The sequence below is a fragment of the Porites lutea genome, chromosome 6, assembly GCF_958299795.1.
Source record: "Porites lutea chromosome 6, jaPorLute2.1, whole genome shotgun sequence".
NCBI lineage: Eukaryota > Metazoa > Cnidaria > Anthozoa > Scleractinia > Poritidae > Porites > Porites lutea.
In genome coordinates this window covers 33,738,436-33,756,090 of record NC_133206.1, presented here as the reverse complement: position 1 = coordinate 33,756,090, position 17,655 = coordinate 33,738,436, and the positions used below count along the sequence as shown (strand labels likewise).

Below are 17,655 nucleotides of genomic sequence, written 5' to 3'. Positions count from 1 at the left end.
CGTTTTTCGTCAATGTAATATATAAAGACTCAAGCAGGCAGCGTTATTACAAAACAAGTATAACGGAGGAACTATCGCTGTTCACAATTCTTACTGTAACACCCTTGCAAAAAAAATAAGAAAGAAAAAGAACAAAAAAAGTTATAAAAGATGCCAGGAAATAAATTTTCCACCGTAAAAGTGTAATTTCTCAGTTTCTCGAAGAATAGATCTGAAGTCGGAGTCACTGACAATTATTTCAATCCACACTAAAAAAACTGTAAAGCCAAGTCGTTTTCATTGACTATTAAAAACAGTCTCGTTCAAAGTTCTCTTACTCGTTTTTTCCGCCCTTAAAAGAAATCAAATATACCTTACCTTAGGTCAATAGTGTGACTATCGTGAGATAAAAGGAAAACGAGCCAGCATATCAAATTATTTGCAGCTATATATATATATCGTGTCGGCACGGCCCATTGTTTAAGATATCGCGTGTGCGCAAGCGAACTTTTATCCTTGGTTGTGTGAGTCTTGCGTGGACGTGTTTGAGCTAACAACGCAAAAACTGAATTGAGTTTTAACCCAAAATGATGAAAATAAGAGACCAAATTGTCAGAAACAAAAACGAAAAGTATGAAGTCGGGACGGTAGAGATATGCGTGGATCGCGAATGTCCCGACGGTGGATATGGTTGGATTATTTGCATCGCAGCGGCGATTTGCCAGTTTATCATCATGGGTATTCACAACAACTTTGGTATCTTATACACTTACCTCATGAAGGACTTAAGGGCAGATCCTGCAGATACAGGTAAACTATCCTAACTGCAGTTGTACGCTACTATTTACGCAACTTTAGAATAATTTCTTAAACTAATTTAGTCGCATTTTAAGGTATGCTTCTTGTGACACTTGATTATTGCCTTAACAACTTGTTTTGGATTCCTGCATACCAATGGTGATTTCCTGTATCACGATAGCATTTTTTTTTATTTACGTAGCAATTAAAAATATCTGGAACATAAATTTAAAAATATATATTTGTTAATATCAAAATACACAGTCTGTGGTACAGCCCAAAGGAAATATACCATGATATCAGACTGCTCGAGTCTGCCTCTGCGGGCAGACGTTTCTTTCCGGCAAGGCTTTTAGGAGGTGCTGAGTCTTTGGCGTCGCTGTCATTCTTATAATTGGCTTGTTTATGTCCCCAAGAAGAAGTAAACAAGCCAACTACGCGAATATCAGCGAACCGAACGACTTCGATCGTAAATGCCGAAAGCCATGCCAGAAAGGCTGATAATGATGATCCCCGGAGACAAACTTCTGCTCACCAAAGGTTAGCTTGAGTAGAGCGAGTCTGTCCCTCAGGTTGAGTAGTCTTTTTTCAAGTCGATAAGCTATTGAGAGCCAAACTGGACCACTTGCTTAATTTTTCCAGAAGTTTCTGTCGCCGTTTTCTGTCGTCCATGAAACGTCACGAGGGTTGTTGGAGGCCTTTGAAGGACAACAGGAAGCCTCCTAATATGCTTGGATTTCATAAACATAACTTTATCATCACTAAAAACTTTGCTGTATCTTCAGAACTCACGCGAATCGTCTAATATCTCCTTTACATGTATTGTTTGCTTCCTTGTTTTGTTCTATCTGACATCCTGTTTCATTTAAGCTTTTCGTATTCTAAACAAAAAACTAAATATACCATGGGGTTCTGATAATATGGCTGCTGGGGGTCTGCTCAACAAGCGTTGCTCCGGGGGCGAGCGTGGAAAGCGAAACCCGCGCCTCAAAACCCGCTAGACCAGTGTGCCCTTCTAGCATTTGTGCGAATATGGATTTTGCAGAGAACTATAAAAAATGTTATTGCCGCATAATTAGTACGTGTCTACCTCTAGTGAATTCAAGTTCCTATGTTTTAATCATTTTTCCCTTTACTCCGAGAAGGTTAGTTTGTGATGACTGATGACCCCTTTGACGGGAGGAAAAAAGAAAAAATTTCGAAGAAAAATAGCTTTTGTAATTTCTAAATACCTGATTCTGGGCAGACTGTCAAAAGCCGTAACAAGACGTAACCTGAATTTTAACCGACGGAGTGCTGTTGAGAAAACTGCTTTTGTATTGTTATAATTATTACTATAATTATTATTATTGTAGCCACAAGAGATTGCGAGTTTTTTCTTATTCTTTATTTTTCATGTTTTGCGTTGCGTAAAGTTAGTTTAATGATTAGTACCTTTGTTATCGCGCTTGGAGTAGTTTTTTGTTAGCCTTTTTTGATATGCGTATTCTTTCTGTAGTTCTAGTCTCAGCGTCGCGTTACGTAACCGTTATTGTCAATTTTCGTAACTTCATTAGGTTTATTGTTTTCAGTCCAGTTTTAATAGTATGAAGTTTTATTTTTTGGTCCATGTAAATCAGTCGTTTAGTTGTATCCGGAGTTGCCGTACAGATCTTGTAAGTATAGTTTTTCCTGTATTTTTGGCTCGCTTTCTTAGTCATTTGTTGTATTTTAAGTTATCGTTTTTGGAAAGTTTTCGGTTCGCGTTTATTAATTCTGCATTTTTCTTTTCTTTTTTTTTTTGCTGTAATTTTGTTCTAGTGAATCTAGTAAAAAGACGAATTGAAACTGTGCAGGAGTGTTTTCTACAACTATTATTATTATTATTATTATTATTATTATTATTATTATTATTATTATTATTATTATCATAATCATAATTATTGTTATTGTTATTGCTATTGTTGTTGTTCCTAGCGCTATAAATTGCTTTTGGTACTGTCTTAGAACCAAGCCCATTCCTTGGTGGTCTTGAGGTGTTAGGGGTGGTATGTTTACTGGATGGACAGAAACCTTTTTAGTGTGTGCGCAGTTCCCAATAGGATGACCTTTTGCAGCTCATTGATCAGGATTGTTCTGGGGCCAGCCGATAGCCACAACTGATCGGCGTTAAAATTAGTTGAGACACTTTGCCCTCAAGCACTTGTCAAGGACATTATTTCTCTCGTTTTCCTGACACTGTCTACTTCTATATGGGAAATGAAGCTTCTCTTCTCCCCCTCATGGTATTAACTCCTTAACGCCCAATATCCACATCCAAATTCTCCAGACTGATCTCCATACATTTCCTTAAAGCCTGATAACAGTGGAACACCAATGGGTAAAAAAAAATTGGCCATATTAACGTGGTGACCGTATTAACGAGGGTGTTTTTTGATAATAAAATTTATGGCAGTTTTTGCCAGGTGGCCAAAAAAGTGGCCGTAATAACGAGGTGGCCGTAAGGCGGAATTTCACTATATTTGAGGGAATTTAACAAAGGTTCAAAGCATTTTCCCATTGGTAATCATTTTGTTAAAAGACCTTTTTACCGATACGGCGGCCAAATTGAATTTATTAGATTTAAGGAGTATTATGGGATGCCCAGGGGGCACTCGCTCAGTATTTACGCGCGCTTTTCGGGCAAAAAGATAACTTCCCTGTATATTTCTCGGGAAAAAGGCGTTCATTATTACATCCAAACACAACACGACGATCTTTTTTCCCATTACAATCTTTTCCTAGGAAAACTTAAAGAAAAATTGGCCCGAAAAGCGCGCGTAAATACTGTTGCCAGTATATCGGATCGTGCTCATGCCCCCTGGGCATCCCATAGTACTCCTTAAATCCAATTAATTCAATATGGCTACTGTATCGGTAAAAAGGTCTATTCTCATAACTTTTTCTCTTAATTATGCATTGTTTTGTTAGAAGAAAATTGATGTCACTTTTGGGTCTTAAAAGGTTAACACTACATTCTGTCAGCCGATGGTTATCTATATTACATTCTGTTTTTCACGTTTCAGCATGGATTGGTTCCATAGCGTTTGGTGTAAACTTCCTTTTCGGTCCAGTAGCGAGCAGTTTGTGTCAAAGATTCAGCTGTCGCCTCGTAGCTGCAGCGGGTGGTCTCATTGCAGTCTTTGGTTTTTTGGTGACGTCATTTGCCAATAGTGTCTACTTCATCTACTTCACATACAGTGTCGTCTGGGGTTTTGGTTCTTCTTTAAGCTTTGCTACTACTACATTTGTATTAGGTGAGGTTCGTTGAGTAGAGGTCGACATTTCACAGTTAATAAATAATGTTTTGAACTTTATCTCCCCCGCAGTCCCCCTACCCTTTTTCCACCCCATATTTGTCTAAGGTCTGCGTATTTCCTCGGAGGACTCAACCAATTGCGTTTTTGCTGTTTTCATGCAGGAAAAGGGTCGTCGTCTCCTAGGAAAGGATTGTAAGGAACGAAAATGATCTCCAGTTAAGAGCTCTTTCATGAAAAACTTTCCGCTTTCTCAGTTCCTGCTTTCAGGAGGGGAAAAATGTCTTTAACGTTGCTTCCTTGTTGAATCGGCGACCGTTTTAACAACCCAGTGCCAGTCCCTCTAAGATAAATTGCAGGGAATTTCGATTGTGCCAACTTCAATCTAATGACCGGCACAGTGATTCATGGACTGAGACTAATATGCTCTGAACAAATTCACAGTTGATCTGAGCATAACATATGATAATATTTTGGAATGAATACTTATGTTTCCTCATTCAAAGCTTTTCGACCAATTTAATTGCATTTGACAATATCTTTTCAGGTCAGTACTTCAAGAGGAGACTTGCGCTAGCCAATGGTATTGTTACTGGTGGAAGTGGTGTTGGTGCACTGGCAATGGGACCCTTTTACCACCTCATCTTGTCAAACCTCGGCTGGAAAATCTTGCTACGAATTCTCAGTGGATTCGCCTTTCTCATGTTTGTCAGCGCATTGTTCTACCGTCCCCTCCCTGCTAAGTATAATCGTGTACACGCAGAATCAAAAGAGAGAGCCAAGCTGTTTGACTTGTCGGTATGGAAGATAAAGCCGTTCGTGTTTTTGGTTGCATCCATATCACTGCTACACATTGGCTACTTTATTCCCTTCATTCACTTGGTGAGGAATGTTAGATATCATAAAATGATTGAATACTTGTTTCCTCAAACATAGGAGATATGCATAATCGGAATTTGCTCCTTAATTCCAAAAAGGCTCGAAACTCATGAAAAATTGCGCAGCAAAGTTTCGCCATGACATGATTTGTCTGCTCATCGTTTTCAGTTGAACGGCTACACGTTCTTAGCGCGTTAACGAAACCATGAATTTTAGGTACTCTCATTGAATCCGTTATGTTACGCTGTTTAGGTTTGGGAGACTCGTGACCTACAAAGGTTCTTATATGGCGCATATCACAACATACCGTTCTCAGTAATCATGATTTTCCTGTTTGTCAGTGGTTAGAGGATCCGGCAGGTACTTGCACGACTCTTTTAACAAAAAAATCTCTCTCAAAATATCGCAGAACAAAGAATGCCTATGAATAAGAGAATCTTTTATGTTCTCTGACTTGCTATTAATTAAAGAATCAATACATGGACAAGAGCTTTTCATGTCATACACACACTGTTAAAGCCTTAGTGTGGAGTTCAATAAACTGCTCAGCTGAAGTGGACTAAGCTTCTTTGTAACTTTCTTGAACTGTTCCATTGTAGAAAACCGATTGCGTTTTCCTAACGTCGAACGCAACCATATCTTGGGCAATCCTGTGTTTCCTGTGTTCGCCTAGCTTTTGACAGTTAAACTGACAATTTCTCAGTTCCACACTCTTGTTCTACCTGAAATGTATTCTTAGGTAGCCTCAAAAGGTGCTCTAAATACTTTATTACATTTTCAGCCTAATTACTCTGAGATTCTTGGTGTACCTGAGTCTAAAGCCTCTTTGCTAATAGGCTTTCTTTCCATTGCTTCAACCCTGTCACGTGTTCTCTTTGGCCTTATACTCAACCACCCTAGAGTGAATCGTTTCTACGTTTTACAGGTATGTATGGACATAGGATGAGATAAGATAAGAATCTTTATTTAAGTGTCATAGTATTTATTAGAGATGTTCTTCTGTTTTGACTATGGCGATTATGCTCACTCGTCTCGCGTTTACACTTATGAATCGAAGATCGTCATCAGTTATGATGCCAAGAAAAATTCTAGTGTGAATCACTCTAGCATGTAAGACCGCTCAAATGATTATTAAATTCACTTAGTGTTATGTTATGTCAAACTGAGTAATTCGCAAGAGCTTATTACTGAACACGATGCCGTTAGCCGCAATGATCGAGGCTGACGAAATGACGTTTTCGCCTGTTTTTCGATGGTTTCCAGGTTTGCTTTGTAATGATGGCTGTCACATGTACACTATGTCCACTGGCACGGGATTACACCGGGCTCATATTATATGCTGTTGGCTTTGGAGTGTTCGACGGATGTTTCATTTTGCTCATCGCCATCACGATCAGTGATGTAGTTGGACGTAATAGGTTACCACAAGCCCTAGGAACATTGTATGGAGTTATATCACTTCCTGTTATATTTGGACCACCCCTGGCAGGTATAGGCTTAACCACCAATTTACTTTGTAGCTAAAAGCTAGAGGACGGTGTCCAAAAGAGAGGCTTTGGGACAGAACAACCTTGAAACTTTTTCGTGGATTCTCAATCGTTAAATCATCTTGTCTACAGTTTTTTCCACTGGTCCCACAGAGGAGATAAAAGTTTAATTTGCTTAAAGAATCACGTGTAGAACGAAAAGTTTTTGCCCTTTATAACGTTCTGCATCGGCACGTGGTAGCCGACTTAAGTGTACAGCAGTTTTTATAGTTTGGACATTTCAATAATATTGGCCTTTCAGACCGCACCAAACGTAATGCTGTTGTTAGAATACCTACGATAAACTGGTTTTATACGGTGCCGTGCACTTCCTTTGAAAATGTTATTGCCTCACTGGACACATGGACACCAATCAAAGTATAAATATCATATGCAGAGTCGCTCAAAATTAAATTCAACTTTTCATTTTTTTCATATTCGTTCTCTTCCAGCGTATATTTTCGAGATAACTGGATCATATCAGGATGCTTTCTTTGTAGCCGGAGCCGCCATAGCTGCTGGATCCTGCACTCTTCCTTTTACTCGACTATTCATGCCAGATCTAGAAACCGGCAGAGAAAGGAAAGAAATCCGCGAAGAGACCTCTGGGAAAGAACAAACTGCGCATGGCTCTGCAAAAGCCAATGGAATTGCGGCCGGGGAAGAGCAAAGAAACTCATGTGTATGACACAAGACAATTTATGAATCGCAAGTTTCGTCGCCCTGCTGTATTTGAGGACACTTTAAAGGGTCCTCTTCTCTACTCGTCAAGTAGGAGAGGGCCTTGGGAACGAGGTTGAGAGAGACTGAGCCGTCATTGGCTAATGATGTCTACTAGCTTATTATACCCAATCAGTACCTTATACATCATACGCAGCTACCACCTAATCATTTCTATTCATTTCCTAAACAATATCTTATCATATCTTATCGCTTCTTGATTAGCCCTCTTCGTGACCTACTCCTACGCGGCACTAAAGTATAATACTCAGTAAGCTAGACTCTATTAACTAGAGGACAGGCGCAATGAACTCTGTATGAGGAATATGAAGAAAATTTTTCCCCAGAAGTTCAAAAGGTGGTCAACTCTCGAAGATCTATCCCAGACTAGGGCAAGCCCCCATGAATAGACTGTATCGTTAAAATCTCTATCACTTGGACATCTTTTTTCCCGAGATATAATTGATTCAGACTAACTGCTTCTTCACTCGTACCACAAAGCTTTTCTCATGGTTGAGAATATTTCCCACCTCTCCTCCCCTGTGTTGTGGAGGGGGCGGGTCCCCCCGGATCTGTTAGGTGATATGATATGATTAGTGCGATAAGGTTTGATTGGGCTGTTTGATAAGTTAAATTAGGTAGTGATGAAATGTGATTTTCATATACGCAGCTGATCTAGGTATTTGCTATGTAGGAGGTCCAAACCTGCGATAATCTCGAAATCAAAACTGTTTTATATTCCCACAGGTAGTCCAAGCTCAAAATATGAGCATCGGCGAACATCGGCATTGTTGCGTAACATTCGAAATATAAGGATTTGTATGGGGAAAAAACCTATCGTTTCTGTAACCTACGAAAATGAAAGGATTTCAATAAAAAAGACAGCTTACCTTACTTAAAATGTGCGTTACGTCTCTCCTGTGAGGTCTACAGGCCGATTTATGGCCGTTTTATGGGTTTTTATGTAAACGGTTTTTTCTCTAAAGGTTGGGCACTCCAGCGAAGCAGCCCGCTAATCCACCGAAGGAAAACGGCCGTAAATTCCCTCCAACTGCTCTAATCGCCTCCAAATTCCGCCTTGGTAACACACGATAGTACGCCTTTCCATTCGTTATCTTGCTTCAAGACGCCTTTGTACCGAGAGCGAATCAAAGGTCGCAAATCTCTGCAACCTTTCCCGTCTGAAGCCATCGACTGAACCTTGGCTTGAACTTCGCGTTACCGTTGAAAGATAGCGACTTGGCCTGAGACTCAAATTACTCACACTCGAGGTGGGAGACAGTCTCTTGCTCCCGTTGACATTTTAATGTCAGGTATTAAAATACCTGAGAAAGAAAACAACGCCCACCGATTAGGTCAGTGAACTTTGATGTTGGATGAAAATCATACAGATATCTGGGTAATCGGCTTTTATCTGTTTTATAGACTCTTTTGAGGACATACTTCAACGCATTGTCATTAATTTCAACGTCTTAATCGTTTGAAACGGTTACGAATTAGCAAAATAAAATATTTTATAACGTCTGGGTGTCTATAAAGGTATACTCTTATCGGGCATGAATTTGAAAACCGGACGTAGTCATGAGGATTTTCCTACTTTCGCCTCGTTTTTATGCGGGAGTGCATTCCTCAGCCTCGAAATAATATAACACACTTATCAGGCCACCCAACCCACAATTCAACAATGATAGTATCAAGTTTTTGCTGAACAAAGGCCGCAATAAGTTTGTGTTTAGACAGCCTTAATTGGTCATTATATCGCTTATGCGACGCACGCCGAACCGGTTTATCTTTTCAGTTTTTTTTAATGTATGTCTTGCATACAAGTGTTCTGGTGATCATCTGAGATGCGAATTCTTAGCCTAATATGATAAAACCTTGGAAAAAGATCGCCAGAAAGAAAACGAAAAAGGTGGAGGTCACCGCAGTAGAGATTTGTGCAGAAAAGGAATGTCCCGACGGTGGATATGGTTGGATCATTTGCATCGCAGCGTCGATTTGCCAGTTTATTATCTGGGGTATTCACAACAACTTTGGGATTTTATACACTTACTTGATGAAGGATTTAAAGGCTGATCCTGCAGATACCGGTGAGTTATCACAATGTAGTCTACATTTTAGCCGGCTCAGTAGTTACGTAACCTCAGCGGAATTTCTGAAAACCAAACTCTCTCGCTTTTGGATCATTTTCACTCGTGCCCCCTAAACTTCATCTGTTCAGTCCTTGATACGAAGACTGCTGAACACATTGCTGAACTTAGGGATCTAAGAGATCGCGTGTAGTCAAAATCATTATAAAGTTTGCTGTCGACAAATAGCGCAGTAACTAAATATTATCCTCGAAAACTACATAACCCTGGCCCTGTTTTGTCAGCCAAGAGTCATGAAACGAGCGTTTAGAAAATTGGACCGAGAAATTTATTTGTTTTCCCTGTTTTATTGTGGCTAGTTCTAAACACAAAACTAAACATATTGATCATCATGGCTGTTGGGGTCTCATGACTAACTATTAAATTAACAGGGGCACCCAACGAGGATATAGTTCAAAACCACTTAACATAGCATTGTTGAACGTATTTTAGTATTCAAACGGTAGATATAGGCATATTTTTATCTCCTAAAAACTTTTCATCTGTTCGGATTTCCTAGCTGAAAGTCTAGTGATCCGAAAATTATAAGGATAAAAACTTACCTTCTCGAAAATTTCAGCCAGGAAAAGGCTTTCGAAAATTCTAGGTGGCCTTTTTTAGGGTCAAAATCCGTTAAAAATGGGTAATTATACCATTTTGTAGATGTTCGAAAATCCTAGAAGAGGCAGGCAAGCAAGAAATTTTACAACAAATGCTCCGAAAATTCTAGATCTCAAATCGTCTTCCGAACAGATATTTTCCCGAAAATTGCCGTTGGGTGCCCCTGAATTAAGTTCTTTTCGTATAGGCTGATTGAGACCAATGATGTCCAGCGTTTCCAAGGGGGCTGCACGCAATCATCATCAAGTTTATCGAGGCAAAGTAACTGTTTCTTGCTGGTTTTAATTGACTTTATTGAAAACAATGGTAAAAGACATTTTGCTTCTTTTGTGTTCATGTCAATAACAGCAGGGATAGCGGAATCAGCAAGTTCCAAAAGTTGGCATTATCAGACCTTGGATGATCAATATTTCGTTAATTAAGCATGAACATTTCTTGCAGCTTTTTTCAGGGCTGAAAAATTGTTAGTTAATTCCGTTTTGACATCCCGTGCTAATCGTTCATGTTCTAGCCTGACGACCCCTTAAGAACGTCTGCGTGGGAGGTTATTTATGTTCTTGCCGATTAAGGAATTCAGTAAAACTTTGATTTGGCAACATGTTGATGAGGAGAGGTTCGTTGTGAAAGTGACGGACATATATAGTCCTTGTCTTCATGTCTTATTTGGAAATGAAGACGCAACGCGTTTTTGTTGGTGATTTTTGGTTTCGGTTTCCTAGGGTTTTAAAACACCCCCGGATTTTCCGGAATCGTGGACCAAATTCATCAGACAAAGAGGCGTTGTGTATCAATTTAAACGTGTATCTGTGTAAAAAAAGTGTGAGTTGGCTTTTGTTTAGCCTGTCAGTTCCATGTGCCCAGAAAGTGGAGTCGGAAGTGTAACTCAGGGTCAAAAGTTAACGAAAAACTAGAGGAAAATAGGCGCTCCTTCTGCTCTCCGCTGTTTCACTCGCCCCCACTCCACTCTTTGAATGCCTGTAACATGAGTGGGTTTGTTTAAAGCTGCCTTATAGCTTATGTGTGACTTCAAATTTAGTGCTTGACCTAAACATAGTTCAGTTTTTTTTAAGTATGAGGGATTTGTTAGATTTGACACACTTCTTTGGCGAATGTTATTTCAACTGACCCGTCCACGGTTTTTTTCAAGTCAGTTGTGACAGACTAGTTAGCGAATATCCATTGATACTGCTAAAAAGAGCGCATTAAATAACAACTTTATTGACTTTACCTTCCACATGAAGATTTCAGTACCAAAACAATAACAAATGAGAAAAGTAAAATAAAGGTTAAGTAAGAAAGAAAGGAACCATGGAATATTATCATAAAATAAAACATTACTTGGCGTAGGGCTTCTACGCTCTCGTATGGTAAGAAAGTTTAATTAGAGTTCGGATGCATAACAATTTAGAATATTTTCAATATAAGAGGCACTGAGATTTAAGATGTTTTGACCGCACATGGACATGATATATGAAAATAGTGCCTTGTAAGACATATTCGTAAAATTACTGTTTATCGAGTATAGGCTCTCCAAGAAGATACCCCTTATAAAAGTGATGAGTGGGTACATTTCAACAAACAGTGGAATTCATCACCAATTTCGGATCTATTACAAAGGGGGCAAAGCCTCTCAACTCTGGGTATCTTCTTGTAGCGCCCAGATTCAACAGTAAGTAAGTGTATTTAGTTTTCACAACTAATTGAGGACACAAAAATTAAAATTATTTACAATAGGTAGGTAGCAATAGGTAGCAAGTTGCGAGAAATACGCATTTTGGTTACTGCCACTCTTGTCTTAACGTTCTTTATTAAAAATAGAAAACTTACCAAGTTTTAAGGTGATACATTAATCGCCAAATTTTACGTTTGTATGGTTTGAATGATGGCACGAATTTGCTCCCCCCCCCCCCCCCCCACCATGCATACAAACGTCTAAAACATTGGGCGAATTTGCGGAGCTATACCTTCTTTTTTTTTTCAACAAATCGCGTTAAAACTTGACATCTTTATTAATTGTAGGGCCTCCTCTTGTCTAATTGGTGCCAGTCAAAAGTTGATGAAACCGTGCAAGGGTTTTTAAAAAGCCCCGATCCAATTGTTATTATGACAGCATTCAACTTTTCACGTTTCAGCATGGATTGGTTCAATAGCGTTTGGTGTAAACTTCCTTTTCGGCCCAGTAGCGAGCAGTCTGTGTCAAAGATTCAGCTGTCGCCTCGTAGCTGCAGCGGGTGGTCTTATTGCAGTCCTCGGTTTCTTGATGACGTCATTTGCTAATAGTGTCTACGTCATGTACTTCACCTACAGTGTTGTCTGGGGTTTTGGTTCTTCTTTAAGCTTTGCTGCAAGTACTATTGTATTGGGTGAGTTCAACATCCAGTTATCTAGTATATATCATTTCGAATATGCCACCTATAAATAATGTTCGAGTTAGTTATCGCATGAAATTTGTCCTTAAAATGGCTTCAGCTCCGACGAGTTTCCTATGGCTCAGTGGTAGAGCATATTGACTGGTAACGGGAAGGTCATAGCTTCGACTCCTGTTTGGAAATCTCTGATTTCTCTTTTTTCTTGTTGGACTCTGTGTCACTGACTTTAAAAACATAATTCTCGTACTTTCACATTGTTAATAAGTTGCAGTTTTTACCTTTGTAGCTTAAAAAAAACCTGGGCAATGTCGTCTTGTTCACTTGTTGTTATATGCTATACAGCCTAAACGACGCAAAACCACTGCGGCGACATATAATGTAGGAACCCTGCAATATATTGACGCAAATGTGCCACATGCAATTAAAGTTAGTTATTATTCATTCAAAATATTTCCCCGATTCTTATTGGCTAAAAGCACACGCATAATTCACCATAACCAGCCACTGATGACCAAATTTGGAAGAATTTTGCGTTTAATGAACCGATGACGTCAAAAGTGTAGCTTTCTCGCAGGTTAATGCATCGTTAACCGAGAAGACCTGGGGACAAGGTTGAGTTGTTTTGGTTGTGAAAACAAAAATGGCGGACTCGTTTCACTCGTTTCAAGAGTAAGAACTAGGCGAAATAATCGCTAAAAATATGGCAAGAACAGAAAGAAGACAACTCGAAGGGCGACATCTGCTATTTGGAGAATATTTGCGGAGCTGAACAACCTAAACGTGCACTATCGAAGATGAACTTAATATCGACGGATCGATGGAGGTAAGCATGTTTTAGCCATGTTTTTAAACTAGGAATAGATTATTTTGAATGAATATTAAAACAATTTATTGAATTCGGATTTCGTATCATATGAAGAATTATGGTGATCTCGGTGGGTGTTATCCGCCTTGGCCTACGGCCACGACGGATAACACCCTCCTCGACCTCCATAATTCTTCATAAGATACTCAGCCTCATACATTAATTGTTAATTAAGTCGCGCTAAATATGATAGTCTAGTTGATTCCTGAGAGGATATTTCCCCAAGCAGGGCCTCTGTACTAATTACCGTTATTTTACAATATGTTCCTACAGGTCAGTACTTTGACAGGAATCTTGCGTTAGCCAATGGTATTATTACTGGTGGAAGTGGTATCGGAGGGATAGCAATGGGACCCTTTTATCATCTCGTCTTGTCAAATCTCGGCTGGAAAATCATGCTAAGAATTCTTTGTGGATTCGCCTTTCTCATGTTTGTGAGCGCACTATTCTACCGTCCCCTCCCTGCCAAGTATAAACGCGCCCACATAGGCCGAAAAGAGAGAGCCAAGCTGTTTGATTTGTCCGTATGGAGGATAAAGCCGTTCGTGATTTGGGTTATTGCCATGTGGCTGATACATATTGGCTATTTTGTCCCCTTCATTTACTTGGTGAGAAAACGACTCGTAAATATAACAGACTGATTGAACGGCTTTTTAAAATTTTCACTTTTTTCCTGGCGTAGGGGGAAATAAGTAAGTCTCCCCTGTGAAAGTTACAAATATTTTTTGTTCACTTTCACCCAGATGAATTTGAAGTGGAGACAAGCAAGAAGCCAGGATTGGCTTAGCTTTGAGGTTCTCAAGCTACTACGCATTTTTATACCCATTTTTTCGATAGTTTGCAAAAGAGTGTTCTCATTTCTTAAAAGGTCCCCCGTGAAATGCATTTTCGTAATGAATGTGTTTGTTCGTCAGTTTCCTCGAATCAGTTAAACAAAGACGAACACACTTCTTAGTTAACAGTGTAGTAAATGATTAACGAGATCGGCTCTTCATAGTAAACTGTGCCAGAAATTAAACTTGATCAATAAATTCTCCCTCAATCTTGTTCTTGCTAAAAAGTATTTTGCGGTGGTGTGTAAACAGTCCTCCGAAATGTTGATCCTTTTTTTTTACCTAATCACATGTTGATCTTTTCTTTTCAGCCTAATTACGCTGAGATTATTCATATACCTGAGTCTAAGGCCTCCTTGCTAATTGGCTATCTTTCCATTGCCTCTACACTGTCACGTTTCCTGTTTGGTCTTGTGCTCAATCATCCAAGAATTAATCGTTTCTATGTTTTACAGGTATGTAAAGAGATGTTACCATGGCGACTGTAAGTCCTCGCGCAAAAAAAGAAATCTTTGTGTAATGAACTACTTGAGCTACATGTAATTTCATTAGGATCTTTAAGTCACTGGTGTTAAATTGAATAATTTTGTGAAAGCATATTGCCGCATGTTGTTGCAGTCATGACGGGAAAGAGTTCGACAAATTCGGTCGAAGCTCTCCCTGCGACCACTCTCGTTAGCGAGCAGCTCTAGTTACGACCACCTTTGTGAAACCCCGTTTGAATTCGAAACTTAAACTTTGTAATGAAAAGCTCCCGTAAGCGACCGCGACTAGTTATGGGATTACTCAAATGGACCCTTCCTTTGTTTTTAAGCTCTCGTAAGCGACCACTCAGGGTCTTACTCATATAACTCAAAACTTAATTAGTGAAAATGCACACTGCACTAATGGTTCGTTGATAAAGATCTTGTACACTGCAGTTATTTGTAAAAGCTCAAAGTCATTTCTGTAGCCACCACATAGCCTGCGTGGCAACAACCACTCACAGAATTATAGATGTGTTTCTGAACCTCCGTAAGCGACTTCTCTCTGTCGTTTTATCATGCGGTCGCTTACAAGAGCTCATTCTCGTAAGCGACCAGCTCTTGTTATGACCACTTTTTCGAATTTCAGAGATGGTCGCTTACAAGAGCTTCGACTGTATTTATTCATTTGTTACTGTGGACCGCGCTATTGTTCCTTTATTAGGGTTCTAATGAACCAATTGGTACTCGGGCAACGAGAACTGTGGAATATGATAGGTTAATAGAGGCCTCTGTAGTCTCGAAAGTAAGATCCGATAACTTTTCTAGCTATAAAATGAAAATTAAGTTGATAGAAATTTACTTCATTTTATAAGCGTACAGCTCAACAAAACTGTGAAACATGGTGCTAGTGAAGACACTAGTGATCAGTTGGAGAAAGAAATGATATTAGAATTATTATACGTTTCTGGGAAACTGCCCACCTACCCCTCCCCGCAACCCAACATTAACTCTAACTTCTCAATTCGGGCAAAATGTTGTCTTAGGGAAGGGGCTGGTGGGCAGTTTCCCAGATATGATTGCCTTTTTCTTTCAGTTTGCCTTTATGATGATGGCTATTACATGTACGCTATGTCCGCTGGCACGAGATTACACCGGGCTTATACTATACGCGGTTGGCTTTGGAATGTTCGACGGATGTTTTATTTTGCTTATTACTATTACCACCTGTGATTTAGTCGGGCCTGAAAGGTTACCACAAGCCTTAGGAACTCTGTATGGGGTTGTATCACTTCCTGTTATATTTGGACCACCCCTGGTAGGTAGGTTTGATTTTTCTTTTGCAAGGGAGTGTCCATAGGAGAAGTTTTGGGACTTTGATGCTATTGATTCAGCAGTCTTAACTTTATGTTATCTAGAATTCATTTAATGACTGATGTTGGTCATCAGAGCCGGAGTAGAAAAAACATTTTGACCATTTATTTCGTCACTGCATTGGCACTTAGTTGAATTAAGTAAACCTCAAAGTAAAGTTTCCCTCTTGTTAGCCTGTGACGATTTCATGTGTATTTTGAAGACTGAAAAAAACCTGCGTCTTGCACGGTGCAATAGGCTTGATTTCTGCCACTCTCTGTTGTCTTTTTTGTCTGCCAGGGTCTTTTTGGGGAAAAAGCGCACAGTCATTTCCCATAATCGAACCCAGGTGCGGCCTCCTTTGGTGCGGCCCGGACTTCTCTGTCACGCCCGGAATCATTTTCCCGCGATAACCGGACGGATACAAAGAAAATTAAAGTAAATTATAGTTTACTCGAAATTAACCTTTTTTATTCTAACATTAAACTATTGCATATTCTTTCTCTTCCAGCGTATATTTTCGAGATAACCGGCTCATACAAGGACGCTTTCTTTGTGGCTGGAGGTGCCATAGCTGCTGGATCTTGCATTCATTCTCTAACTGGACTGGTATTTCTGTCAGAAGCGAAAGAAAGAGAACAAATCTGCGAAGAGTGCGGGAAAGAAAATGATAGTGCGATTGCGGAGGAAAAAAGAAACGGATATGCTTAATACGAGACACCAGCCTCCTCCTCAGGTGCTTCGTTTTTCGCTTGGCAGAGGCGAGCGCGAAACGTAAGGGAGTGGTGATGAACCGCAAGGGACTATGGGAAGGGTACAGACGGCAGACCCCCGTTGTCTCCTTCCCGCCTTCCTTTGCGCGCACATTTTCATCGAAAGAGAGACGTCTGGGTACGAGGCAGACGAGACACCTTATATTGTGCAATGTGGCCGTTTTGCTGGCTTGTGGACACGTTTAGTTATGAAACATAAGGAGCAAAAAGCAAGGCGTCACCGACTAAACGCAGTAATTAGTCACTAACGAATTGCAACGTAAATACATTAGTGCGTAACGGTCTCAATGCAAGTTATCAAAAATAGGCGTCAAAGATAGCATTTTCACTGCATAACCAAACCACCTACATGTAACTATAAACTGATCTGTTACTAATATTCATGGATTTCCCCCAACCTACAAAGTAGAAAAGGGCTGCAATCTTACAAGTTAAAGGGTCAAACCTTTTTTGTTGTTGTTGTTGTTTATAGCTTTTCTCTCGTGAATTCCACTTATTTGGCATTTCTGATATTTTTCCCTGACTCGTCCCCAGTCGCCTCTAAGTTGTCTCTACTCATTAATTATTTGCTAGGGAAGCGATTGGGTTATGCGCGCGGGGAAGATGGGAAGCCGTCATCCCCTTTGTTAAAGAGCCCGTTTTAGTCTTCCACGCCGAATACTAATAATGAGAGACGACTGGGGACGAGTCAGTATTTTTCCAGTCACTCCATTAACATGACGCGAGAAACGAGTGCCTCTCCCGTCTCGTGCCTTCAGTCACGCGTGTGGTCATTTGCGTGTCTCTGGCGTTTTGCTCGACCGACCAAGAAAAAAGAGAGACTGCTCGTAGTCTACTTCACTCGTTCAACAAAGCTTTCCTCATGATTGATCCCCTGGATCTGTTAGTTAATGATTAGGTATGATGATTACTGCGGGTAAGGTAAATTAGATAGTGATCAAATGTGATTTTCATGTGCGTAGCTGATTCAGGTATTTGTCATGTGGGAGCTCCAAACTATATTCTCAAAATTGAAACTGTTTTATATTCGCGGCCCTTTTCCTTCCTTCCAAGTGTTTTCCTACAAATCTG

General features: G+C 39.9%; 2 protein-coding genes across 2 annotated transcripts; both read left to right on the top strand.

Annotated features, from left to right (window-relative positions):
• The first annotated feature begins 566 nt into the window (after positions 1 to 566).
• LOC140942207 (monocarboxylate transporter 10-like) lies at positions 567 to 7,145 on the top strand. Its single transcript, XM_073391173.1, has 6 exons — positions 567 to 789; positions 3,822 to 4,052; positions 4,600 to 4,934; positions 5,713 to 5,856; positions 6,195 to 6,420; positions 6,910 to 7,145. The coding sequence occupies exons 1-6, from the start codon at positions 567 to 569 to the stop codon at positions 7,143 to 7,145; spliced, it is 1,395 nt and encodes a 464-aa protein (XP_073247274.1).
• Positions 7,146 to 8,854: 1,709 nt separating this feature from the next.
• Positions 8,855 to 16,522, top strand: LOC140942206 (monocarboxylate transporter 10-like). The gene is made up of 7 exons (XM_073391172.1): positions 8,855 to 9,267; positions 12,060 to 12,290; positions 13,435 to 13,769; positions 14,306 to 14,449; positions 15,183 to 15,263; positions 15,555 to 15,780; positions 16,323 to 16,522. The coding sequence occupies exons 1-7, from the start codon at positions 9,045 to 9,047 to the stop codon at positions 16,520 to 16,522; spliced, it is 1,440 nt and encodes a 479-aa protein (XP_073247273.1). The 5' UTR covers positions 8,855 to 9,044.
• Positions 16,523 to 17,655: the final 1,133 nt, after the last annotated feature.